Source organism: Ambystoma mexicanum, chromosome 7p, assembly GCF_040938575.1.
Source record: "Ambystoma mexicanum isolate Mex_15411 chromosome 7p, UKY_AmexF1_1, whole genome shotgun sequence".
Classification (NCBI taxonomy): Eukaryota; Metazoa; Chordata; class Amphibia; order Caudata; family Ambystomatidae; genus Ambystoma; species Ambystoma mexicanum.
The window spans coordinates 222,066,066-222,093,271 of record NC_090939.1 but is presented as its reverse complement, the minus strand read 5'-3'; the positions used below and the strand labels follow the sequence as shown (position 1 = coordinate 222,093,271).

Below are 27,206 nucleotides of genomic sequence, written 5' to 3'. Positions count from 1 at the left end.
TGTATCCACGGGTTACCGCCTACCCATCCCAGCCTCTCCTCCCTCCTCCCCTCCTCTCCCTCAGGTTGGGACAGCAACTCTTCTGGCGGATATCCAGTCTCTCGTAGAGAGCCAGGCCATGGAGGAAGACCATCCTCCCAGCGAGGCTTGGGCTTTTACTCCAGGATTTTCGCCATTCAGAAAAAGAACCAGGCGGGCCTGAGTTGTGCTGGACCTTTCTACCCTCAACTTCTCCTTACCTCTACAAAAATTCAAGATGGTTATGCCAGCTTTTATAGCAGAGCCATTGTGCAAGGGAGACTGGATGTGCTCCCTGCATCTGAAGGACGCGTACTTACACATCCTGATTTGGCAGCCCCATCGTTCTTTCATACGGTTCAGGATCATGTGATACCATTTACAATACAAGGTCCTTCCTTTTGGCCTCAACTCGGCCCCCAGGGTATTTACCAGACTCATGAATACTGTGGCTGCCCTCCTCAGAGCGCAGTGCCTCTGCATCAACCCATACCTCGACGACTGGCTCATCAGGGCTACATTTCCGGAAGCGGTTCACCACTCTTCCCATGCCCTTATGAACACACTGCATGATCTGGGCTATTCGCTCAATGTTCAGAAGTCTCAGCTGCAGCCCACGCAGACTCGGACATTCTTGGCCCTCATCTGGGGCACGGGCTCTGAGAAGGTGTTTCCGTCGGAGGACAAGATCTCGGCCATCAGGAGGGCCACCACTCACTTCCTCAGCAGAGAGGTGACCTCGGCCTGGTGTTACCAGCATCTCCTGGGTCTCTTGGCGGTGGCCCTATTAGCCGTCCCACACACGTGACTGAGGATGAGGAGGATTCAGCTGCACTTTGCACTTTGGAACCAGGAGCGGGGCTCTCAATCTGAGATGATCAATGTTCCTCCATCTCTCTGCCCAGACCTCACATGGTGGTCCAGGGACTGCAACCTACGGACGGGCAAGCCATTCCGGCCTCCCACCCCGCAGGTCACCATCTCCCTGGACGATCGCTCGGTCCTCGGCACCTGGACTCGACAGGAGCAGGAATACCACATCAATTGGTTTTTGCTGAATAACATCTGGCTAACGCTTAGATCATTCCTTCCACTTCTCAGGGACAAGGTTGTCCTCATCCAGACAACTCAACCAGCATGTACTATGTCAACAAGCAGGGAGGCACCAGATCCCCTCCACTGTACAGACTGGCAATCGGCATGTGGGAGTGGGCGCTGGAAAATATCTACCTCGCGGCAGTCCACCTTCCGGGGGAATCCAACCTGGAGGCGGACAGGCTCAGCAGGTTGGGTGCGGCCAATTACGAGTGGCAGCTAAAAGACCTCGTTATTCAGGAGTTCAACAGATGGGGTCTCCCCCAGGTGATCTCTTTGCCACCTGGCACAACAAGAAATTTCCTCAGTTCGCCTCCTGGCAGGGACAGGGCTCCGGCTCCTTTGGCGACGCATTTCGGTTTCAGTGGAATGGCATGACAGCGTACGCCTTCCCGCCCACTCTGCAGATTTACGGAGTGATTTTCAAATCAAGGAGTCTCGCCAGCTCAACTTCATTCTGATAGCTCCATGGTGTGTTGTTAGGGAGAATTCTCTCTTTAGGCTGAATTTCCTAACCTAGTGAGTCCCCCTGGAGTTTGTTTTTTCTCCTGCCAAGAGTGAGACTTTTTCTCCCACTCTTGGACATGATTTATGGTGTTCCTTTGACTGTTAATGTGTTGTATGGGCTATGGGGTCCTTTACTCCATAGGGTCCCGTGTGTTTTTACTATGTGTTACACAGCACCCTCTGTGCAGTGACACGGGTGTCATAGTGACACCCCACCATAGACTCCATACCCTGGGACTGACTACTGTCTCCCAGGGCATGTAAAGTCACCATTGGCTTTACTAGTCCCAAATTATTAACAGAAACCGGTACAAACGATCATATTGTGGCCGTACTGGTCGGGGCAATTCAATTGCCCCGGGGTATGTTAGTCGAGGGGGCACGTCTCCGTTCCCGCTGATCGAGTTTTGGCTGGTGGCAGTGGATACTACTTTTTATATTCGACCGCGAATATATCCCTATGGGATTTTACCATTGTTCGAGGCTACCAACTTTAATTATTTAATTCTCATAGCCTCGAACATACCGCTGGTTTATTTATTTAATATTAATTCGCCGGTTGGTATTTTTTGCCAAGACTCTATTCTAAAATGGCGTTTGTGTTCTCTTCTGTGACTCCAACCCAAGTCGAGCCCTTTGTTCCACTTTTTGGCGGGCTTCTCCACAGAAGCCTCCAAAAGTGGTGCCACTCTGTCTGGGTACCACAGGGGGTGTGGGAGGGGGTTTAGGCACCCTGGACTGAGTTACCTTGGTAACTCAAGTCGCACTCTTGTGTGATTGGCCCAAGTGGTGAGCCGGCCGGCTAACCACTTAGCATGTTTAATTGACAGCTAGGTTGAGCGAATGGGGGTGTGCTGCATAAAAGCAGGGCTTTGGGGACTGGAACTTCAGAAGTCGCCACAGGGCCTGAGAATCCGAGCCAACCTACCACGACAACACCACCGGTGGAGCCCTGCGGAACCGACTCACCACTTCCCGACGACAGAGATGATCTCCCGGCTGGAGAGGCTTCTTCCCCTGACTGGTGGGCACAACCAGTTTACCTTCTTTTCCTCGCATCCCAGGACGTCTTGTGGTCGAATTGCCCGTGCCAAGCACCCCGGCAACCGGATGGACACTTACCACTGAACCGCGAATCAAAGGACCGCTCCTTTTACCTGAGAACTCTGCGGCTGGTTTCTTCCCTGGCAGTACAACGGACTCATGTCTTCCTCCCCGACGCGATCTTCTCTTCCCTCGGACGAAGCACCAACTTGCATCCGCTGCCAGGAACAACTGCCCCCGCTGAAGTATTCTCACCACTTTAAGGTACTGTATCCGCCAGGCCTCCCTTTCTAAAGATTGCTACAAGGTAATAATAATCCCTTAACCTTCTGGACTGGGCTGGCTGCCTTGACCATCTAACTGGTCCCTTTCTTTGGTCCAACTCTTTTTTGAACCTTTTCAAGACTTTTGTGCACTGCAACCGTGTGACCTTGGACACATTTCGTTCTGATCCTCTTAAAGTGGATCCGGCCTACTGAACTCTAACTTCACGGTTTTACTTTGCCTTCCTCTCTTGTTGTGTTCTTGTAAAAGTGTTGGGATCTGTTTCAATTTATACTCTGCTTTTCTCTCCCTTTTAAAACGAATTATTAGAGTGCCATCTGCGTTAAGCGCTCACCGCTGTCTGAAAATAAGTGGGGCTTTACTAAAGAATTGTCTAATATTCTTTTAAGGGAGTGTATATCTTTTAGTGACCGTGTTTTTGAACTGCTTAACATTAGTGCCTGTGTGTTTTACTAGATGTGGTTTTAAATAAATAATTATATCTCTTTTACACCAAGCTCTGGTCAGTGTTTACTTGTTCTACTGTGTTCTTCTGACCTATTGTGAATACTCTGTATACTGCCTAACTCTTCTTGAGGGAAGTCCGACTGCTCAGCCACAGCTACCAAGTGAATCTGTGTGGTACAGACTGCTACCAAGTGGGTTTACTGCCAAACACCTGTAGTGTTAAATCTTTTGCAGTGGTCCCAGAGGGAACCGCACAGGTTTCTGCCTAACATGTGTGGCGAGGCCATGGTTCTCGGAGCTGCTCAGCCTCTCGGAGATGCCACCGATTCACCTTCGGATGGGCCCAGCACATCATCTGGCACAGCAGGGGTGCAGGGTCATCCACCCCACACCACAGAAACTAGCCCTTAGTGCTTGGTTCCTGAGCAGGTAACGCTAAGGCACCTCAGCTTCTCCCAGGCTAAACTGGAAATCATACAGGGTGCAAGGAGCAAGGCTACCAGGGCCCAGTATAAAAGTAAATGGACCAGGTTCTGCCACTGGGCAGACTCCAAGGAAATTGACCCCCGGCATGTACTTTGGATGACGTGCTCTCCTTCTCGGCACACCTCGCCCACACTGGCGTGCAGGTGGACACCTGCCGCACTTACCTCGCAGCCATCAGGGTTTACAGGAACTCGAAGGAGGGGGGGGTCTTCTCCTCCTCCAATCCGATTGTCAAACATTTAACGGGGCTTGCAAGGCACTACCCACCCATCAAGAGGCCACACCCCGTGTGGGACCTGAACATAGTCTTGGGCGCCCTGGCGCACAAAACGTTTCAGCCAATGGCGTCCGCGGTCATCAGGCTGGTCACCTTTAAGACGGCCTTACTAGTCGGCCTCACCTCGGCTCGCAGAGTCAGCAAAATCCAGGCGCTGGTCACCGCAGAACCATATACTACTTTTCACAGGGAGAAAGTAGTCCTGCGGACACACCCAGCATTTCTGCCTAAGGTGCCGTCTGCTTTCCATTTGAACAAGAAAATAGTCCTTCCTACATTTTTTGCTGATCCTAAGGATGAGGAACAGAGTTCTGTACTGCCTGGATGTCAGGCGGGCCCTGAAATTCTACCTTGACCGGACCAAGGGCTTCCGCAAATCAGATGCCCTGTTTGTCACTTTCGGAGGTGCAAGACAGGCGATCAGGCCTCCAAGGCCTCCATAGCCCTTCATATCCCGCTGGATGGTCTCGGCCATCAAAAAAGCATACGAGGGCCAGCACAAGCCGCTTCTGGCTAACATGCACGCCAACGCAATCGGGGCCAAGGCAACGGCCATCACATTCCAACGCCATGTCCCTTGGCAAGTCATAAGCATGGCGGCCACTTGGGCCACTTCCTCGGCTTTCTGCAAGCATTACTGTTTGGATGCCGGCTCTAGATCTGATGCGGCATTTGGACAGGCGGTTCTCGGGAACATATTTGCTTAAGGAGGGTCTCCTCTCCACCCTGGGGCTACATTCAGTTGTAATTGCCTAGGACGAAATGGGATGGGACGTAAGAGTAATTGTGAGTTACTCACCGTAGTAACTAACGTACTCTTAGTCCTTAGTCCCCTTTCTTCCATACGTCCCACCATCCTCCCTCCCCCCAATGAAACTGGTGTCATTAGGCAATGTTAAATCTATTGTCAACGGGGACTGAGGTGTGGCGCCGGAGGGCGGAGTCAGGGCAGCACAGGCTCCCAGTGTCGCACCCCCATGTGCCTCTAAATTTAAAGGGGAAGAAGGTTTTTTCTGGTGAAAAAGGTTCCGTCTCCCCTCCCTTGAAAGGGACGCCCATGCAGTATGGAGGAAAGGATCCCGCTCTGACCCAGCAAATTATTGCCCAGTTGCGATTTTGCACGCAGATTTCTTTTGCCCTCCTCCTTGAACATTTAGAGACTTAGCAAAGATCTGTAGGGAGAATTCCCAAGTGGCAAACAGGCTTTTGTAAAAATAATACTGTCCTTAATGGTGTGATCTTAAAGGCAATCCTGAATAAATTATGGTGTGGAAAGACGGATGTAGTCTACCTAGCTACAACTGATTTGTCTGCCGCTTTTGACACGGTAGACCGTAATCTATTGTGGCCCAAACTAAAAAGATGGTCAATACCAGTAGGGCTTCTCTGGCTATTAATTGCTCTGCACACCAATACGAACATCATAATCCAGTTACATGCCACTACTCTGTACCGTACCTACATTGAACTGGGTAAGTCATGGATATGCATTAGCTACTTGGCTATTTTGTCTTTATTTGTCTGACATTGGGGATTATCTGATTAAGATTGCATTGGTTTCTCCTAGATTAGATACGGGTATTAGATACACTGAAGGTATCCATGCTCGCCTATGCGGACAATTTCTTGTTGTTCGTCACAACCCCCAGGTGCCTTCAGCGTCCTCTAAATATAAACTAATCCCCAAGCTACTGCATGGCATTGAGCTCTTTCCTGACTGGGTTAGTAATACTCGTACCACTGTCTAAGGTAATCTGTGGAGACGAGTTCTCCATTTTTCAAATGATCTTCCCATTGCGATAATTGGCTCCTCTGTTTGAAATGTAGAGCTCGGTGGAGGCTCTTGGCTCTTTATTATAAAATTCTCTCATCGGAAATTGAGCCCTGCCCATACACTGATTTGAAGGCGATCATAGCGAATGCCCCGGATCCTTTTTTTAACACGCTGTAATGCTTGTTCTTCCATTCTATTGTGCCTAGAATTGACGGTTATAGATTTACTTGAAAATCCCGAAAATGTCAAATGTCTTTTATATAGACAGGATTGTGCTTCTACAGTGGACACAATGCACTCTTATCCATCCATGATGATCACAAAAAAGTTAGAATTACTGCCCCTTTTTTAACAATCTATCCCCACCCAGCAGTCTGACGAATGTTCATCCATTTCAGATGGAATTTGATCCCGACACGTGAACTACTAGCCCGCTTTAATGACTGCTCTCAATTGTCAACTCTGTCGTTTTTGCAACCATCCATTAAGGGTAGAAACCATCTGATTGTATTCTGCCCAGAATTACAAGGAAAGCGGGAGGTATAATTCAAGAACTATGTCAGTTCGAGGTTTTGGCAACTGTGTTTATCAGGTCACGTCATCTGTGACAGCTGTTGTAGGGTTTTTATTCTCATTGAAGCTTGAATGAAATAGATACCCCTGTGACCTTTTCTGCAAACAAACTTCTTGAATACATTACTTAATGCTGTATTTTACAAATGTAATTAATATAAAAATTCCCCCATAACGATATGTTTCTATATGTTTTATATGCATTTCACCGTTATGTCAAAGGTTTAAAAATTAACCATTTGACCCAATGTTACCTTGTCCAGGTTCTTAGCCAACACTAGTGCACATGCTGTGTGTTTCGCCTGTAACAACAAACTTAACTCAAACCAGATCCAATTTTGTATTCGTAATAAAAAGGGTATGGGCTAAGGGAAACGCAATTCAACGGGAGCTTTTTACTTCAACTAATCAATGATGAACATTCAAGTAGTAGGTGTAGAGTGGCCTTTACCACATTCCCTGTTCTTGATATATAGATGGTTACAACTACCACACTGTATCGGTTAAAAGCAAATGTGCTGCCATTGAATAGCTTTTTTTGTGTGTAAACATGACTACATTTGCTATGCTTTTAATACTGGTATGAACATTGTTTCCTAATTGCTAGAGTCAAACATGCACTTTGAAAGAGTCCATTTATTTATTGCAGAGAACCTGACGTTTCAAAGATTGGTAACTTGGAGAATCAAAAAATGAATTCCACTGCAGCTTTTGCAATGGTAAGTTTGAACAATCATGTTTTGCTTCATGGAAAACACTTCTTCTGTGCTCAGTTCTTTAAGGAATTAACACCCGTCTATATGTGCTTACTCTACACAAGTGGGAATTGCCCCTCCCCTCCCTTCCATGGCAATCTTTAATAACAATGCATCCTGGCTGCGGTAGCAGGCATCAGAAACTTTATTACCATTAGGGGTGGTGGTGTAGGTTGTGCCTTAGTGCTGGCTCCCCATGGTAGCCCATTCCTCAACTCCTGACCTGACGGCATACGCACAACATAAAGGACACACCATGCCCCACGTCTACAGTCCTTTACTCTCCACAGTCGGCATGCTGTATCGCGAACTTTTTAATTCGAGATTTTTCTTTCTGTCGTTTCAACTTTTTACCATGCCGAGTTTGTCAAAATCCTCAGGGTTCAAACGATGCAGGACTACACCACGAAGATATTAAGATGGATTTTCTGAATTAACCCTGTGGGCATATTCTGAGAGGCCACCCTACTATAGTGAATAGAGAAAAGACGCTAAAGTCTAGCCATATTTCTATGAAGTAGTTGTTTTAGCAGAAAGTGATGGGGAGAGTGCACACTGCCGGACTACCTTCCAACATAATATTCTGCGGTCTGAAGTGTTAAGTGACCAGGTGCTGTGGTTGAACTACAGAGAGCTGATGACTGCAGACTATTGCCATTTTATCAGCCCCCTCTGGGCTTTGGCCTTTGAATCCGGCCCCTGTGGGTACTATTTGCATTTGAGTCATCTACCACACTACTTGGTCTGTAGCTGATACCTAACTGAGATCCTCTGTGTTTTGATTCTCCCTGGATACAAATCATGGCTCAACGTGCTTTAAGGTTGGTGTTTGTGACTCATTCCTCTCCGGCACTGCTGAATATCCTTGAACTGTCTTCTAGACCGAGTTAAAACGATCTGCATTAAGCTGTGGATGCCTCGGTGGGGAGGCTTGAAGTAGAGAGCAAGGTGGTTGTTGGGTCTCAACATACTGTGCCTAACAGGGGCCAGTAAATGTGGTGGCTGTTTCCATTGATCCCTCTAAAATATTGTTCTCTTCCTATGTTCCCAGTCAGGTTAATAGTGCTTCTGAAACATTGCGCTCCATGGTTACCGGCTCGAAAAATTCCCCCATGTGTAAACATTTTGGTTTTCATGCAGCTGGTCCTGCCTCTACACCTAAACAACTGGTGGACAGGTCTAGAGGCCCCCAATCAGCCCCCTCAGGGTGACAACGGCATTCCTCTGCTGAAACATTTGTAGTTGGATCACGCCAGCCTCACTCATTTAGTTTTAAGTATTTTACAAACACTGATGGTGATCCTTTGACTGGGGCAACAACAATGGATCAAGCTGGTTTTGAGGAAGTCCTTTGCGGATCTATTCAAAATAACTACCATGATGATTCTTTCATGAATTTAACTGAGAGACAGGTCAGTCGTAAAGAAATGACTGACCTTGAATTGTTATCTGGTTGTGAGAATATTAATTTGCCTGTTTCTGCCTTTTGCTGGGGAAGGTGGTGGTGTGGGCAATTATGTAATAGGCACCCTTAATAGCGGTTCTGATGTGGGTATACAGTGCCTACTGGGAGGGGCAGATGTGGCAAAATCTTGCATAACAGACATGTGGGAAGGTTCTAGTTGCCAGGGATCCCAGTGTCCGGAACCCACATCCCATTCCATGGGATTGGGTGCCATGCTAGAGCTAATGTTACACTATCTGCCGGACTAAACATAGCAACTGGAACTACGGGTTTGTAGGCAGAGGGTCTGTCTGAGGTGAGGGAGGTCCAACAACCTATGTTACTGCTATCCCGGATGGGCGACGTTTGGACTAGACCACCTCCGGGTGAGCGTTTCAAGCCTAGAGAAGATGTTATCTGGGGCAAGTTTGCCCCTAACTTGAATAAAGAGCTCACATCACTGTATGATCACCAAGAACTAGTATCAATGTTGCAGTATTCATCCTCACAGCACTTATCAGTGATACATGAGACATTGTCCTTTGTTGAGGGCTGTTTTAGGGGATTGTCTGATGGAGTCTCGTGCTGTAGACCCTAATACCACCCAATTTTGTTGCGGCTGGTAACAGAATCAAGGATAATGGCCCCACGTTGTTGGATGCTACTTAAGATAAAGGTGCTCCTATAGAACTTGCCTCCTTGGAGTGTGTGGACTCTCCCTCACCCCTGGTTGAGTGTATGCAAGCATTGGGGTCTACTCTTGGTCTGGTGATGGATACTGGAGTGGAGTTGGATAATGATGGTGCCAATGAGGGGTGTTCCATTCAAATTACCACTGTGGTTCATTCTGCTCTGCATGCCCATAATCATCCAAACAAAAAAAAAGAAAGAAGAATGCCACTAAGGGTAAAAAGACAGAAAATCGGCATAACAGCAAACCTAGAGCGGCGAAAGCTGCCAAGTAACATGTAGATCAGATTTCATTGGTTGATTCTATAATTGTTCTCAATGTTCAAGATAATGTATGTACATCTATATCAAGAGAACTAGCTGCTCTTGGGATCTCACAAATGGGGGGGGGGTGGAGGGTTTGATAACACAACAAAAACATGATGATTAAAAACGGGGGAAATCTGCTCTAATTATGGTGGACCAACCCACTAGTCTCATCTTTCAGCGCCATATGATGGGTCCAGATATTGGCTGCCAAGTACTCGCTGACAATAGTATACAACTTAGATCTGGCATTGGTTCGGGTCAGCAAGAAATTACTATTTTATCTCCCAGCCAGATTGAAGCTCTGGGTAAAGGTGTTCAATCCAAGCTAACATTGTTATGGAATTTGGACCTCACCAATATCAAGGGTAACAATTTTCTTTGCCCATAGTCCATGCAGGGTTATCTACTCCTGCAGTGTTGATAGGTACGCACAATACTCGTGGAGCACTGCATTCTACGATGGGGGATAGGGTTGGGGATGAATATGCAGCCATCATAGATGTGCTCTACAACTGACCCCCAATGACGTATCCCGTAGGATACTCTCTGAGCCGTGGACAGGGTGTGTATCTTTGGAGCAACATAAGCCAAGGTCGGATTGTGTGGTGTCCACATCACATAGGATTATCTGGTGGGAGGTTGACTAACAAAAACACGCCTCCAAATGTTTGAATAGGTCTAGCGTACGAGTTATATACACAAATTCCCCTTTAAGATTTCTTCACTCTTGGGGATATTGAATACATTTCCCTGTCGGTTAATGTTAATAACCGGATGGTCTCTCAATTTTTCTCAGATACAGTATCTAATCTGGTGTGGGATCAGAGAGCCATATTTCATTCTCTTGGATACGATATATGTCAACTTGAGAACAATAAAATGGCTGAAATATTTCTCCCCCTGAAGCTGTCCGGATGGCTTTTTTTCTTCCTGAGAGCATTGCCTCGCGTGTGCTGGCCACAATGCAATCTGAACTATCTACATCTAATAGTACTCAAGAAAATCAAGACTGGACTTGGATTGAGGCTGCAATTAAGATACATGTGGGATGGGCAACCTGAAGCAGGCTTTTCTGAATGTGCCTGATTTTTGGGAATTCAATGTTTTGTTACTTAAAGAAACTGTGTTTGGGCAATTGTGACTTGGACGGCTATTCAATCTTTTCTTGTCCAGCTACATCCATACGGAAAGAGCGCCCATGTGGGCGCATCGTTATTGCTATCGATATTAACTTCCTTGCTTGTTCCACATTGTGGCATGTCTGTGACAGTATTTTGACTGTGCATGTGTGCTTCCCGGACAGCATTGGAGATGTCCTGCTGGTTAATGTATACTGGAAACTTGCAAAATATCACATTCAATACTGACTGGGATATTTGATCGGTGGCTGTCAGAGGGATATCAGCATGTAATGTTCGTAGGTGGGGACTTTAATGCTCAATATGAAGAAGGCCGGGTCTTTATTGGAAAATCCAGTATACCCTGTGGTGGTTTTAACAAACGTATGCAGGCACTAATTTGGGACTCCTTTATGACCTCTTGGGATCTCATGCAAATAGAGGCCACTTCGATGTCTGGTACACTTCTTTATACTTGGCACAGGGACTCTTGCACTTCGTGGATTGACTATTTTTTTATATTGTTTTTTATTAAATCTAGATATAGTGACCTGTGTTTGTTTGATCCTGGGAACAGTGACCATCTGATTATACACTTTATGCTGATGGCATTCTCATATAGACAGGGTGGTCTGCCCATGTTGATTGCTATAAAACCCTCTAGGAATGGACTTTCGTGTAGATTGGATAGTAAGATCTATGGCCGCTTTCTGAGGTATTTGATGCAGGCCCATGGTAGAGGGGGCAAGGAATCTATTGGTTGTGATACTTCGATGACTATGGGTGTTAGACCTCTCGACAGATGCATTGTTTTGGACATTAGAATGGTTTCGAGCAGCAGGAGAACCCTTATTCTGGCCCTTCATACTCATCAATTTGACTATAGAATCAGGCACTTTAAGAGACTTCAACAGCAGGCTATTAAGAAACTGAGATGCTTGGGACTCTCTGGGGAATTTCAAATACTTAGGAAATCAGAGGCCCAAAGACGCAGGAATTTTGTTAAAGCCCATAAATATGACCTCCATCTGAAAGACAATCAGTTCATGATGAAGACACTTCTTCAATCTGATACTAGTCAATTTTGGTTGTGTATAAATAAAATGCATGATCCTGCTCATGAATATAGGGTGAATGCTATTCAAGAAAGTATATGGGTCTCTTTCTACTCCAAAAAATGTGACAATCTCCCCTATAGCGCCCCAATATCCTAATTTATTTGATAAACCTCTGTTGGATGAGCCTTGCCCATGGGACATAGAGGACATTCTCTGGGCCATAGATGGACTCAAGCCTTCTAGGGCACAGTGACCAGATGGTCTCCTGCCGTTGGTAATGAAAAAGAATCCAGCTTCCTGGGCCCTTTTTCTTAAACCCTACTTTGACTAAATCTATGTTACAAACAGGGTTTCTTTATCTTGGAATGAGTCCATCCTTATTCCTATCTATAAAAAGGCAATGTCCGCGAGTCTGATAAGCCCATTGCACTGACTGACTCCACCAGTAAAGTGTTTTAAATTTTGCTCTTAAGGGATTTTAACATCTCCCTGAGCAAACACAATGTTCTTTCATGCTTTCAGGTGGGGTTTCAACAGGAAATTGGCTCTTCCCTCAATGGTACAGTGCTGAAACATTGCTTCTCAGGAGATGGAAATATATATGGCCTCCCTTGATCTAGCTTCCGCTTTTGAGTGTGAAGTGCGTGAACGTTTGTGGGATAAACCTCTTAGATTTAATGTTCCTCTGAAGCTTGTCCAGCTCATTGCATTGCTTCATCAAGATTCCCAGCTACAAGTTCGACTCAGTAGGGATGGAGCTGTATCAAGGCAAATATTGGTCACGGTAGGGCTCAAGCAGGCTTGTACCCTGGCACCAACTCTTTTCAATACGTATCTGTATGATATCGAGGAGCTCTGGCACGCCTATGATCTGATTCCTGTTAGCTTGGGGACATCTTAACATCCATTGGTTGTCATTTTTGACAGGACTGCGCAGTGCCTCCAACGGAAGTGAAATATCTTCTATGAGTATGCCACAAGAAACAACTTAGTGGCTAATGACGATAAGTCCGAGGTGGTTGTATTCCCTAGTGGGGAAAAACCCATGCGATGGTTACTAGGTTCAGGATCGGTTGAGCAGGTGGCCTCTATTCGCTACCTGGGATACAACTTGACCTATGCATCATCCATTAAGATGTGGAAATATACGCTGAAGGTCAAACTGATGCCTATGAAGTTCGATATGAAGCGTATTGTAACAAAAGTATGTGGTTTCTCCCTTTTACCAGCGATCAAATACTTTCTGGGGAAGGTAGAAACAGTCCTGTTGTGTAGGCTAGATATGGCATCTGTTGATTTGGGGCCCTGTCTACACACTAGGAAAGGGATTTTGTGGAAGAATGTATTGGGACTGGCGTTATCTATTCCTAACTCCGTGATTCGTCACAAATGAAATCTTGTCTCTTCATGCCAGACAACAGTGGAGACAACTATTGGTCTACTCCAACTTCTTGAGGCCTCCTGCTAATTCTCTTTGTTGACTTTCACCATATGGTAGAGCTTGGTTTGGTTCCCTCCGTCAATCTGTTTAGGCCTCGCATGAGTGATCTTTTGGTGCAAATTCGATCGTTGGATATGGAACTCATGGGTAACCCTGACAAAGTAAAATCTAGACTATTTCAGGATGACTGGTAGCTGACTATTGAGTCCTTGTCCCAATACTCTTCATCGAGAATATGACAAGTTTCCTAGAAAGAGGGGGACTTGCCTATATCTCTTCAGTGCTTTCCTTGTCACAAGATCAGATCGGTTTTCCTACGTCTTAAGTCAATCAATTTCACACGAGAGAGAACAAGCCTTTGGACTGTATTCAATGGGAAAGCTGGTCCTTCAGTAGAATGTCGTTTTTGAAAGTCTTAAACACTGAATTCTAGATTGCAACGCTTTAAGCTCCAATAGATTAATTGCCTTTGGTAAGGAAAAGTATAGCTTCTCCACTGATCTTTCGAGACCAGAACAATTCTTTTGAATAATGTGGGAAGTGAACATATGACTGATTACTGCACTTTCTCGTTTTTTAAATGGGATTGATTTTAATTGCTAAATCTTGTTTTCTGTGATTACTGTATGTATGTATTGTGGAACTGTTTTTTGTATGAATTTGTGGAAGGTTTTCTGTAAACCATATTACAATAAAAAAAAAAAACATTCAGCAGAAAGGCATGATGAGGCAGAAAAGGGCAACCCCTCGTGGTGGAGAATAAAGGAGCAGGTCCTACAAGGCCTCTCTTGGGGAGGCTTCTTGTCTTTCAAGCTGAGCGCTTACAGAGTCCCAAATTCGAATTCAGTATGGCGACCAGTACAGCAAAGAGGCCCATGAGGGAGCTTGTCAGTCCACACAGGGGTTCTGGGACGCTTGCAACAGCCTTCAAGGGCAGGATCCTCGAGAAGAGGTCAGTACTGGTTGTCCCTGCCAGTCCAAAAGTTGATTCGCCAATGAAGGCCTTCAGGAAGTGTTAGGCAGAATCCTGTGCAGTGCCCTTAGGGACACCTACACTCAATTAAGACTACAGGTGGCAATACAAGTTTTACCTTTGGTACAAGCCTGTACTGCTATGTTAAAGTGGTAGCAGTAGCGGAGCAGCCAGGCTTATCTCAAGAGTATATGACTCAAAAGGACCACAATTACTGTGACTCAAGGAAACACTGACTCAAGGTTTCAGGTAAAAAAATAGAAGTACATTTATTTTTAAACCATTTGTTATCAACACGACACTTGTATTAATTCAAAAACCACACGTAAAGTATACTACAACTAACCAATTCACTTTGTACAGTATTATTCGAGGTAAGTACCCTGTGTTTGAATGGACCGGTGTTACGAAACAGAACACGTTACCGTGAATACAATTGCGATCACTTTTTGACAGTTCGGTCTACTAGATAAGCGCGTATCCGCGGCAAGAAATGCTACCGGGGCAAAAACACACTTGGCACCCGAGATACCCAGAGCGAGTTGGGGGCAAAAATCACAGGCAATATGTTGGTTAGGCAGACAGAATCGAAGAACACACATAGACAGTAATTCAAGAGTCAAAGGGCCGGCGCCATAGTCAAGTACCACTGGGTGCCTGTTGTCGAGGATCACACAGTCGGACAGTTCGAGATTCAACGTTGCCAAGAGTACTTTGATATTGTCAATGCTGGGAAGCAATAGTTATAAGAAGGAGGGAAAAGGAAGGACAGGCCTTAAAGTAGAGAAATAGGGATTTCACCCAAAATTCCTCAAACGGGGGACAGTACCTTTCTCAAAGAACGAAGCTGGTGCCACGGCAGTTGTTCCTGTTGGATTCCTGCAGACCCACACTTTCCTGCAGCTTCAGCACGAAGGGGGACGATGAGGGGGTCCGCACCACACAGGAATGAGGCCGGCAGCAGCGACAATGAATAAAAGGTGCGCTCCTTAAAACAGGAGAGGTTCTTCAGGTGACTATCCGGACCACTACAGTAGTGTGCAGCGATTTCGACCATAAAGGCGACCTCTGGCTGAAGCAGAAGAGCTGGTTATCCCCATCAGGCTCAAGGGAAGCAGACTCTGGACTGGATCTCCACTTAGTCGTTGAAGGGCAGATAGCTCAGGATTGCAGCAGGGTTTCACCGGTACGGGGTAGTTGCAGCAGTCGACCTCTCCTCCACTTCTCGTCTGTTCCTTTTATGCAGAAATCCCCCATTCACACAGCCTGGCTGTCAATCACCCAGCATGGGGGTTGTCCAGCCCGGACAACCACCTTGCCAATCATGACAAAGTGCGACTTAGGTTTCCTAGGATACCTGTGCAGGGGGTGACTACACTCCTCCCTCACATTCAGCCCACCTAGACACCCAGGTGCCTTGAGGAGGGTTTCTAGGTAGAAGCCCGCCAAAAGACAGTGAACAAAGAAGGCAAACCTGATTTGCCGCGCAAAGTAAAACACAAGAAGGAGTTTAACAAAAAGAAATGATGAATAAACCGCAGCGGAGCCAAACGAAAAAGGATCTGGTCAAGCGGGTTTAAGTTTGAGGCTAACACAATAGCCTACAATATTACCACGATTATATAAGATAACCGCGGTAGAAATTTAGGGTAGATACCACTGCCACCAGCCATGTCTAAATGTTAAAAGAGCGAAACAATACTCTAGGAGGTACAGATAAAGAGTTAAGAGTTAACCCTTCCAGCACTCCATGTAAGATGGTCTGTACTGGATCTGTGGTTAAATGTGCAACTTTCAATCCATAGATGACTATAGAACCCCCAGTCATTTTTTAAATTTTTTTTAATTTATTTATTTTTTTAAAACTGTCCTGACGTTTGTGGGCCTTGCCTATCTATTTTGCACATAGTTGGGGATACAGACTAGTGTCTAAGACTGTCAGTACTTGGAGACTCCATTTATTTTATTCTTGTATTTTTCATCTCCTTGCAGTGCAGTTAGGATACTTTGTATCCTTATATTAACCATACCTTATGGCTTTTTGGTTACTTTGACAATCTGCCTAAAACAAGATGGTTGCAGCTGTATTTATTTATTTTTTCAATGTTTTTTGTAATATACATCTCAAGCACTTTTTCCATTTACGGCAAATGGCTATTAATGTTGTCTTACGGCAAAAGACTATTAATGGTGTCTAGCACCCTACAATGGCTGTGCAACAAGATTTTTGCTTGTTCTTTGGCCATCTTATCATTTGGCCTTCTTAATAACTGCTCAGTATGGTAACCCCTTCCCCAGCCACAGCTGCTGCTTTTGTGAGTAAGTGGACTTTGTGTGTGTGAGCCAGATGAGGGGGCTGGGGACTGTCTGATCCCAGTCCATATCCTCTGGCACCTGAAAGAATGTTTCTAGATGGATGTGATGATCAGTGGTTGTCCAGATTGGACAACCCTGGAGTGTTTGAATGTTGCAGATCTTAACGATTGGTGGGACATGGGCTAGCTCCCAGCCTGAATATGAAGGGCTCTTGCAGGTATTAGAAAGATTATCATTGGAACTAAAACATGTACGTATAAGAGCAACCCGCTGACTACCACTGCAGCAGACCAGAATTGACTTCAGTGATTGGCCCGTTGAAGCCCTGCTCGTCTGCCTAATCACAGAAAACCCTTGTTGGTGCTTCAATCCTTGTGATGGCAACAACCAGTTCCACATCTTGGAAGCCTTCAGAAGGTGCACAGAGATCTTGACGGTCCATCACAGGGCTGCTTACCTCACAGCGTCTGGATTTTTCCAGAGGTCCACTCAATGGAGTTGACTGGGAAACACCTTTTCTAACCTTAAACTGATGAATCTTTACAAAAGTTTAAAGAATTGAAGATCCCAGCAAAATCATTGGATGATCATTGGGGCCGGCCTTCCAGCTGCCTACTTGGTCATCCCTTTCTATTGGGTCAAGAGGAAGGAGTTTCCGCCAGTAAACATTATAGAGGAAGACAAGTTATCTTGGACTAAACCAATGCAAAAGAGATTTTTGTCCCCTTCAGCTTTAGCACCTGTGGCACCACCCGCCTCAAACCCTGTTTGAGTTCCCACCCTATAATCCGCAGATGGCCAGAGATCACCTCTTATGCCTTTTGTTCTCCAGCTGGTTGATCCATTTTACTACTTGCCCTTTCTAAGCAGGCCCCTGGACAAACCACCAATTCTCCCCACTTTGGACCCTGAGGTGGAGATTCGGGAAGAGTTGTGGTCCCTGCTGGAAAAAGGAGCAGTGGAGGAGGTCCCAACCACAGGAGAGAGGAACAGGCTGATACTCCTGCTACTCTCTTGTGCTCAAGAAAGGGGGAGCTCTCCATCCCATCCTGGACCTCAGGGACTTATTTATACTGTGCCGAAGCCCACAGGCAACAGGGTGCACACAGAGACTAAAGACAAAACATTAAGCACAAGACATGACAGGGAAGTAGCATCCACACCAAGGGTTATGTAAACAGAAAAGTCTTCAAATGTTTGTAAACTTGATGTGCAGGATTTTCCTGCCGGGGAGTCAATTGCAAAGTATTCCATGCTTTGGGAGCCAGTGTGAAAAAAGATCTCTTGTAGCCTAAGGCATGTTTTACTTTGGAACATTTGAGCAACCAAGTACCTGAGGAACATAGTTCTACCTGGTTCATATTTAACCCGTTGTCTGAAAGATAACGGGGCTTATTACCATGAATACACTTGTGCGCCAGTGTAAGTGTGATGCTGGAAAGGCCTTATGGAGGGGCAGGGCCTCTTAGTCCTTGTCCTACCACTTCTATGTGTTTTCTGTTTTCTGCCACTGAGGTTGAGCCGGACCTCTGGCAGTGCATCTCTTCATGTTTTCCTTTTGGTGAACAACCCCCATGGGATACCCTTCTGGCACCCATGGATGCGGGTACATCCTTCTACCCCTTATGTATGTTTTGGGGCACCTTTGTGTTGCCCACAGAGCAGGGTATGGACTGGTGGTAGCTACAGGCTGACTTGGCAGTGGCTCCGAGTGTCCTCCATTTTGGGACACCCAGGCCCTGTCATGGAAATCAATGGATTCCTGATAGAAGGCAAGATGGCCTGTGTGGCTTCTTGGTTTCCATTGCCTTTTACCTTGTTTCCCAAAGTCCTGGGAAGCCCTGTGTGTTCCCCTGCTCCTGAGTGACTGTTGAGTGGAAACAGCTTATATGTCTTTATTCCCTTTCCTCCCGACTGGCTGTTGGGTGGGAATACCATATATGGCTCTGGGGCTACCTCCTGTCAGACTGACTGGAGCCTTCCCATGGGCTGTGTGCACCCTAGGGGTGGTACTTACCCCATTCCTCTTTCTTTGGTATGGTTGGCTGGATGGAGTGAATGGCATAAATGCATGCGAGTCTGATTGGCTGCCTGTCTGCATGAATGCCCTTCTGCGTGATTGGCTGACTGAGCCTGGCTCAGCCAGAGTGAATGATGGACAGATGTGTATATCTGGGGATCTCTCACTTACCAATTTATTCAGAAGCTCAAGTCAAAGCTGAAGCAAAATGAAGCTGTTCCTTGAAGGCCAGCTGGAGAAGTTGTCTGCTGCTGCATTTCTTCGTGTAATCCAAAAGCTGCTGTGTTCTTCCAAGGACTGATCGAGAGAGGACCTTCAAATGAGACTTCTTCCCGAGCTATGAGGGACCATTGTGCAAACAGCTGCTCTTCATCCAAAGTGCCCTGGAAGCCAGTCCTGTGTGCCTGCTGTCCGAAGAAGGGGGTCTTCGTGAGTCCTGAAGAGGAGTGCCTTGACATCTCGATCCAAAGAAGTCCATTGGTGTCACCCAGGGTCCAGAGGTGCGTTTCGTGACTGCTGGAAGCCGTTGCTGCCTACCGCCCAGAAGAGGGGCTACCCAGGCATGTTGCTGCTGGACACCCAGAGCTGTGAAAGTTCTAAACTGCCTAAGAACTTCTGAAAGGACACCCTTGCCATCATCCATGACCACCTTTTCCCGCGAGCGAGAGTTCAGAGTCACTGAGTGCAGAGGAAGGTCCGTTGGTGGGTTTACCACCACCAGAAGCTAACAAAGACGTCCCTTAGGGACCACTGCAAAAAGTTTGTCTACAGGAGTAAGCAGTAAACCCAATTGGTAGCAGTCAGACTTCTCTCAAGAAGAGTTAGGCAGTATATAGAGTATACCCAATAGGGCTAAAAATACAGTAGCACAAGCAAACACTGACCAGAGCTTTGGTATTAAAGTATATAATTATTTATTTAAAAACACACTTGTAAAAATACACTGGCACTAATATGTCAAGCAAGTTCAAACAGTCACTATAAGTATATACACCTCCGTAGTTAATTATTCCACAAGTCTAGGTTAAGACACCACTTATTTAGCAAAACACAGGTGAGCGTGTAACCGTAGATGGCACCCCAATAATTGGTTTAGAAAAGGGAGAGAAAAGGCAGAATAGAAAAAACACACCGCACCAACACTTGTAAGAAACCACAGCAAGTCAAGAAAGGCAGGGTCTACTGTAGAGCAAAAAGTTCATAGGCCAGGCCCACTCTTGTAGAGAGCAAGGCGGAATGTGCCCAAGATCACACAGTGGACTCAAAGTCTTTGCAGAAAAGTCAAGAGAGGTTGGATCAAGTCAGAAAGGTAATGTTAGCAGGTCCGAGGTCACCCCAGGATAGAGAGTCAAGGATTTACGGGACACCTTGGACAGTCTGTTGCAAGGGAGACCAGGCGGGACACAGTACCTGAAATGGTGAGAAAGCTCCAGCGGGGGCAGTTGTTCCTGTCAGCGGGTGCAAGTTGGAGCTTCGTCCAGGGGAAGAGATGGTCTCGACGTGGAGGAAAGCTGGTGGTCGTTGCATTGCCAGGGAAGAAACCAGCCGCAGAGATTCCTGGTTAAAAGGTACGACCCTTTTATTCGCGTTAGTGGTGAAGCGTGGCTATCCGGCCACCTGGGTGCTTGGCACGGGCGATTCGACCACGAGACGATCCAGGAAGGCGAAAAAGGCGAACTGGTTGGTCCCACCAGCTCAAAGGAAAGAAGACTCTCCTGGAAGAAGATATTCTCTGTCGTTGGGAAAGTGGTGAGTTTCGTACAGCAGGGCTCCACCGGTGGTGTCGTCGTAGATGGCTCAGCTTCTCCCCTCTTTGGATTCTTTAGGTCCTGTGGTGACTTCTGAAGTTCCAGTCCCCAAAGCCCTGCTTTTATGCAGCAAAACCCCCATTCATCAGCCTCGCTGGCACTCAAACATGCTAAGTGGTGAGCCGGGCGGCTCACCACTGGGCCAATCGCACAAGAGTGTGACTTGAGTGCCTAATCCCCCTCCCACACATCCTGTTGACCCCAGACAGAGTGGCACCATTTGGAGGGCTTCTGTGGAGAAGCCCGCCAAAAAGTGGAACAAAGGGCTCGACTTGGGTTAGAGTTTCAGAGGCGAACACAAATGCCATTTTAAAACCGAGTCCTGGTAAAAAGACCCAACCGGGGAATAAATATTAAATAAATAACCCGGCGGTATCTTTAACATTGCACCAAAAAGTGGTGCGTTTAAAATGAATGGGAAAATCCCATAGGAAATATTCCGCTGGAATATTTTGCGTGGTATCCACTGCCACCAGCCAGAAACTCGACAAGGGTGGACTGGACAGTGCCCCCTTGGAAAACAGACCCACGGGCAATCGAATTACCCCTACCAGTACTTCCACAATATGATGGTTTGTACTGGTTCTGTTCACAATTTGAGACTAGTAAAGCCAATGGTGACTTTACATGCCCTGGGAGACAGTAGCCAGTCCCAGGGTATGGGGTCTATGTTTGGGGGTCACTATGATACCCCTGTGTTACTGCACTGAGGGTGCTGTGTAACACACATACCAAAAACACATGAAGCCCTATGGAGTAAAAGACGCCATAGCACATAAAACACATTACATAGTCAAAGGACACTCTCAAATCATGCCTAAGAGTGAGAGAAAGAGTCTCACTCTTAGCAGGAGAAAAAAATGAACCCCAAAAATCCAGCAAAGCTGCTGGGTTTTGGGAAATTAGCCTTAACAGAGAATTCTCCCTAACAGTCCCAAAGGGTCCACATTTGGTGAGGGCCCGTGGTCGAATCCAGGTTGCCAGAAGCCGCCCAGAGGACTGTGCAGAAGAACCGAAAGTCGGAAAAACGCGATATTCTGAAACCTGACACCGAATGTGACCCGTAGCCACCAGGAATCATCAAAGGGTCCCAGGGTTCTTACTCCCATCTGCCAAGCCTTTCAAGAGCCCACAGAAAGTTTCATATTCACAGAACTTCTACAGTCTGAGAAATCGTCGACCAAAGGAGAGCCCCGCGAAGAACAAAACTGCTGTACTTCAGAAAGACTTTGGTTCCATTTTTCTTCTTGGGCTCAGCATCCCAGTGGTGGCTCCTTCCAAGGGGAGGGTCCATCCTCAGAGAATCATCGAGTGAAACTGAGAAACTCTGCCACTTTGCCTGCCAAGGCACCAAAGTTACTGTGACGAGTAAGAACAGCTTCGAACCTCAGGAGCCATCCAGGTGTCCCAGATTTGTCTTGGATCCTATTCCCCTGTGGCATCTCGGGTACTTTGGGGTGGTAGAACCTTTGAAAAGAAAGCAGGTTATTGAAACGGAATTGTTTATATAGTCTATAGGCATTCTGCCACTGTTCACAACTAACCTGCCTTTCTTCCCTCTTCTATGCTGACACACGACACACCTCACTTATGAATGCACACGCCTATTTAAAACTGTCCGCATTTAGCACATCTCTTACTGAATTTAACTATTTTGTCGTATCACATAGTTTGTATATATTAGCAATTGGGGGCTTTAGGGATTCACTGTAATTAAGAACCAGCCTGCGTCACCTCCTGAAAGCTTAAGCCTGGCTGCTCATCTGTTGCTATGAAATTGAGAGCCTTGACTGAGGTGTTCTGTGCCTTTACCCTACCATATAGAGGACAGAGGTACAGATGCCACCCCTCCAGTCTTTACAGTAAGTATCTTAAACTGTACACAAGAAGCCACAGGCAGCCAGTGCAGTTCCTTCCGTGTTTCAGAAATATGGGTCTTGTGTGGTATAGTTTTTGCGATGCACCTAGGGATGTAAGAGAGTGGCATCTTCCAGATGGTTTTGAAGCTGAATTCAGGCCATTTTATCTACTACTTTTAAGTAGGAAGTACGAGTTTGTGATGGGTCTAAAGTTCGTTGAGACGAGCATAAACAAGTTCCTGATGAACGACAAATTGAGATGACTTTACAGGAGATGCTCCATGCTTTGCAAATCCCAAAGGGATCTGTGTTCTTTGACCTGCAGGATGCCTATTTCCATGGGCTGATTCATCAGAAGCACATGAGTTTCCTGAGGTTTTCATTGGGAGCATGCATTACCAGGTCCTTTGGTTGGACCGCCGCACAAAGTGTTTTCACCAAGCTGATGGCAGTGGTGGCACCACACCACATAGGAAGCAGACTTTGTCGTCCCATATTTGGATCACTGCCTCATCCGGTGTTGTTCTCTGGAGCAGTTATCAAGACATCTCAAGGACACTTGCTCGCTGCTCAACAGCTTGCGCTTCTCCCTGAATTTTCAGAAGTTGTACACAACACCTGCACTGAAGCTCCAGTACATCTGAGCAGTCCTGTATACTCTAGTGGGGAAGACCTGTCTGCTAGAGAAGAGTCAACAGCATTTGTAAAATATTCACGTTGTTCCAGAACTTGAGTAAACTACCAGCTTCAGCCTTCCTTGGTCTCCTATGTTTTTCTAGTGCCAGAGGCCAGGATAAGGATGGTTCCCTACAGTGGCTACTTCGAGGTCACTGGGTGCAGTATTCCGGCGACATGTCTGATGTCTTGAGGACAGCAGTAGTCGACAACCTGTTATGGTGGGCCGACCGGGAGAACATTATTCTGTTGGAGCTGTTCTGGACACCCAGGCAGTCAGCTATGTCCCTAAAAGGTTGAGGACCTGCAGGTGAGGAGGATTGTGTCCCAGGTAGTGCCTATGGTACATAGTTCTGTTGGCTGTCTTTTGTGCGGTTCCTTCGGAGGAAGACTGTGTTTGTTTTAATGGACACCGAATGTCCGTTATTTCACTGAACACACTTAACCTAAAGAAGTAATCTTGGATTAAAAATGTCTATGAATATTGTTTTCTTCGAATTTATTTTGAATTATGCGTGTGGAGACCCCTTTCATCCCCCAGCTTATCCTACCCCCACCTCCCATCTATGTTTTTAAAATGTACCTACTTACCTAACCAATTCGTAGAAAATAAAAATGCTAAGATTTCTGAGTAGGTGAAATTGGATTCAGTGACATGTACGGTACCGACGGACAACACAGTGACCAGGCATTTCCCTCAAACGGGGTGTGCAGTCACTGCCCCTATGCAGGGAGGCCACCATGCGTCTTTAATTCTGGGTGTTATAGAGAAAGGTCTCCATCACCGCAGCTCAAATGGTGGGTCAGAATACATTAGCAGATGCCCTGAGCAGGCAGCGTTTGGTCTCTCATGAGCAAAGATTTTTTGAGAGGTCCTTTCAAAGATCTTCCTACTTTGGAGAACAGTCAGTAGATATATATGCAACTAAGTACAATTTGAAGTGAAGACATTTCTGCTCAAGGAAACCCCCACCCCAACAGAGGAACATTGGCTGATGCCTTTCTAGTGGTGTGGGTCTTAGACCTTCACTATGCGTTTCCTCTGATTCATGTCACTGTTCGTTCTTTGGATGCTGAGGAAGTTTTGGGCTCATTTGATATTTATTGCTACAGATTGGGCGAGGAGGACGTGGTACCTGGACATTCTACAGTTGACAGTTTATCCACCTTACGAACACCCTTGGAGGCTGCACCTCTTGTCCCCGCTAGGTTGGGGACTTTACCTAAACCTAGAGTCTCAATCTCCATGCCTGACTCTTGAGAGGATGAGGTATGATGGTTAGGACTTAACAGATGCGTTATTGGAGGTGTAGCTGGCTGTGTACAATGCTTCTAACAGTTCTCTCTTTGCATGCAGATTAAACAGATTTGTGGCATGGTGTAGGGAGAGAGGTGTAGACTAGATGTTGTGCCCCACTTAGTTGGTCAAATAGTGTTTGTAATCCTTGGCCAAGCAGGACCTGCAGGTGGGCACAGTTAATGGGTATCGGGACTCGCCCTGTTTAAGAGACTGCCAGAGCAAGGTTCCTTCTTTTCTGGGCTGGTGGTGGTCCAATTTCTAAAGGGGCTGGTAAATGTTTTCTCCAACCCAGTTTATAGTTCAGACTTGTAACCTCAATTTGGTTCTTGCTTTTCTAATGCTGTCCCCCTTTTGAGCATCTGTACTTAACGTCATTGAGATACGGACTTTGGAGACTGCATTTTTAGTGGCCATTACATTAGCTGAACATGCAAGTCAGTTGCTTTTGTGCAAGGCTCCATTCCTACAACTTTTAACGACCGTGTTTCCCTGAAAGTTAATCCTAAATTCTTACCAAGGGCTTTGTGATGGAATTTCATGTTTCCCAGAGCATTGAATTTTTACCTGTTTTTACACGCCCCCATCCTTCCAAGGAAGAGGAGAGAGGTTACACAGATTGGACACGAAACAGGCTTTAAGTTTGTCTGGTTAAAACAGCGCCTTTTCTCAGGGATGACCATCCGGCTCTTCTGTTTTCTAATGGGGTAGGATGGTGCTAGTGAGAGATTTGTCAGGCCGCCACATGGGTGTCTCTGCACACCTTTTCAAAACGTTACTCTGTCTCTGTCTAGGAGCATGAATGGCCTTTTCGACAGGGCAGTGCTACAGAGCGTTTTTTGTTCAAAGCTTTTTGCCCCTTTTTTTCCTTCATTTGCCCTTCTGCTTTCTCTTTTGGCACGAGCCGTGGCTTTTCCCATAGTGGAAATACACACTTTGACACTACAAGGGCCACCCAACATCCTTTGACCCAACCAGAGATAGAGTGGGTACCGAAAAGAGTCAAGCCCATGGATCTGTCCTGCATCCACTCAAGATGCAGCACCTGTGGGAGGAAGAATTCCAGGGTTCTTAGGTGAGTGGCAAGTTACTTCAAAAGCCTAGGTCCTGCAAATATGATCTCATTGTTGCATCTGCCACTCCTTAAGGAACCCCCAGGCCCTCCTCTGCCATGGATAATTCCCCCCGCCACCCTTTCTGCAATCTCTCCCTCTCGGAGGACAATGGCTCACTTCTGTTGAAGGCAGCGACAGAACCAGGTCCTACAAGGTAGAACGGGGGTGGGGGTTGGGTGGTTATAGTGATATCTGTAATTTATTATCTGCATAAGGGATGGCAGTCCACCCAATCTTGGATCTTGAACTTCGGAACAAGTTTCTGAGGAAAGACTGGTTCAAGATGGTGACGTCTCAAATCTTACAGGCTCTACTTCTCAAGAGGGGATGGTGTCCCTAGATCTTCAGGATACTTATTTTCATGTGCCAATTTATCCAAGGAACAGACATACTATCATTTTGTGTTTGGTGATGTGCATTACCAGTTCTGTGTACTGCCTTTCGAGTGCACCTCTGTCCCCAGGGTCATAACCTAGCTGATATCGGTGATAACATTTCGGCTCACAAAGTAGACGGTTAAATTGTTCCCCTTCCTGGACGATTGGCTCATCAGGGTTCTCTTCCCACTGCATTGCCCTGCCTTCACAACCAAGCCTTCTCCCTGATCTTCAGGAATTGTCACCTTTTTTGGAGCTCAAGTTCATCAGTGCAGTCTTGGACACTTGCTTGGTAAAGGCTTTTCATTGCAAGGACAGGGTCTTTAATATCTCTCAGATGGTCGAATGTTCCAGCAGTTTAACTTCTTCCAGCATCAGCCTTTCTTTATTTTCTGAGCACGATTTCATCCTGTATTTTTCTGGTGCTGGAGGCCCAGCTGCAGATGAGGTGGCTAGTGGCTCCTCCGGTTGCAGTGGTCCCAGTTCCGGGGCAGTATGTCAGCCCTGTTTTGGGTTTTGACATGTGTTGTGCAGGATCTAGCATGGTGGGCCCAGAGGAGCAACCAACCTGAAGGCAAGGGTAACCATTCTGGCAACCTTGGTTTGAAGACAGTGGAGGCTGATGCTTCCCTGAAAGGGTGGGGACTCCCATCTCTGTGTTCTTGGGGTGAGTGGGACTTGGTCCGTGGTAAAGAACAGGTTACACATCATCCTTCTGGAGTTGCAGGCAGACAGGCTTGCCTAGAAATCCTGGGGAAAAGTTTTGTGATTGTTACAGAAAGCGCAGTGGCCTTGCATTACTTTAACAAGATGGGAGTAGGGTGGTTTGGTTTGCTGTGCCTGTGCAAGGAAGCAATACAGCTGTGATTCTAGCCTTCAGAGAGCAACATTTTCCTGTTGGCATCTGTCTGGCTGGGAAAGGGAATGTGGTGGATGCCCTGAGCAGATTGGGCTCTACCTCCCACGAGTGGGAAATGCAGCAGGTTTTTTTCTTTAACCTAGTGGAACCCCTCGCGTGGACAATTTACCTTTGGTGCCAATGCGAAGTGAAAGCTTTTCTGCTCCAAGGAATTTCATCTGAGAGGGGCACTGGGTGGTGTGTTCCCTGTGGACTGGAATTTGTCTCGTCTTTATGCATTCCCACCCGTTCCCGTCATCCTGAAAGTTCTCAGGCGAGTTATGAATATTATACACCACAATACTCCTTGATGCCCTGGTTTGGGCTCTGAGTACGCAATATACGTATCTCTTTGACATGACCATCTTTTTTAAAAATGTTTTTAAACCCTCTTTATTTGTATTTTGTAAAAGAGGCAAACAGTAACCAATCCCAACATCCCCCCCACCTCCCCAATTTCCCGTCCCTCGATTGATTCCTGTGAGACCTTTCAACCTGTATCTCCCCCTCTTTTCTCGTCAGTCTCTCCGACTTCTTGTAAGTGGCA

The 27,206-nt window shown here is 46.4% G+C and overlaps 1 protein-coding gene across 2 annotated transcripts in view; it reads left to right on the top strand.

The window, feature by feature from the left end:
• The window catches only part of TTC3 (tetratricopeptide repeat domain 3), a 2,698,168-nt gene that overhangs the window by 792,252 nt on the left and 1,878,710 nt on the right, over positions 1–27,206 (top strand). For both annotated transcript variants that reach the window (XM_069636090.1, XM_069636092.1), the window contains exon 17: positions 7,156–7,225. In XM_069636090.1, the coding sequence (XP_069492191.1) occupies positions 7,156–7,225 (70 nt within the window). The remainder of the gene's footprint in view (positions 1–7,155; positions 7,226–27,206) is intronic.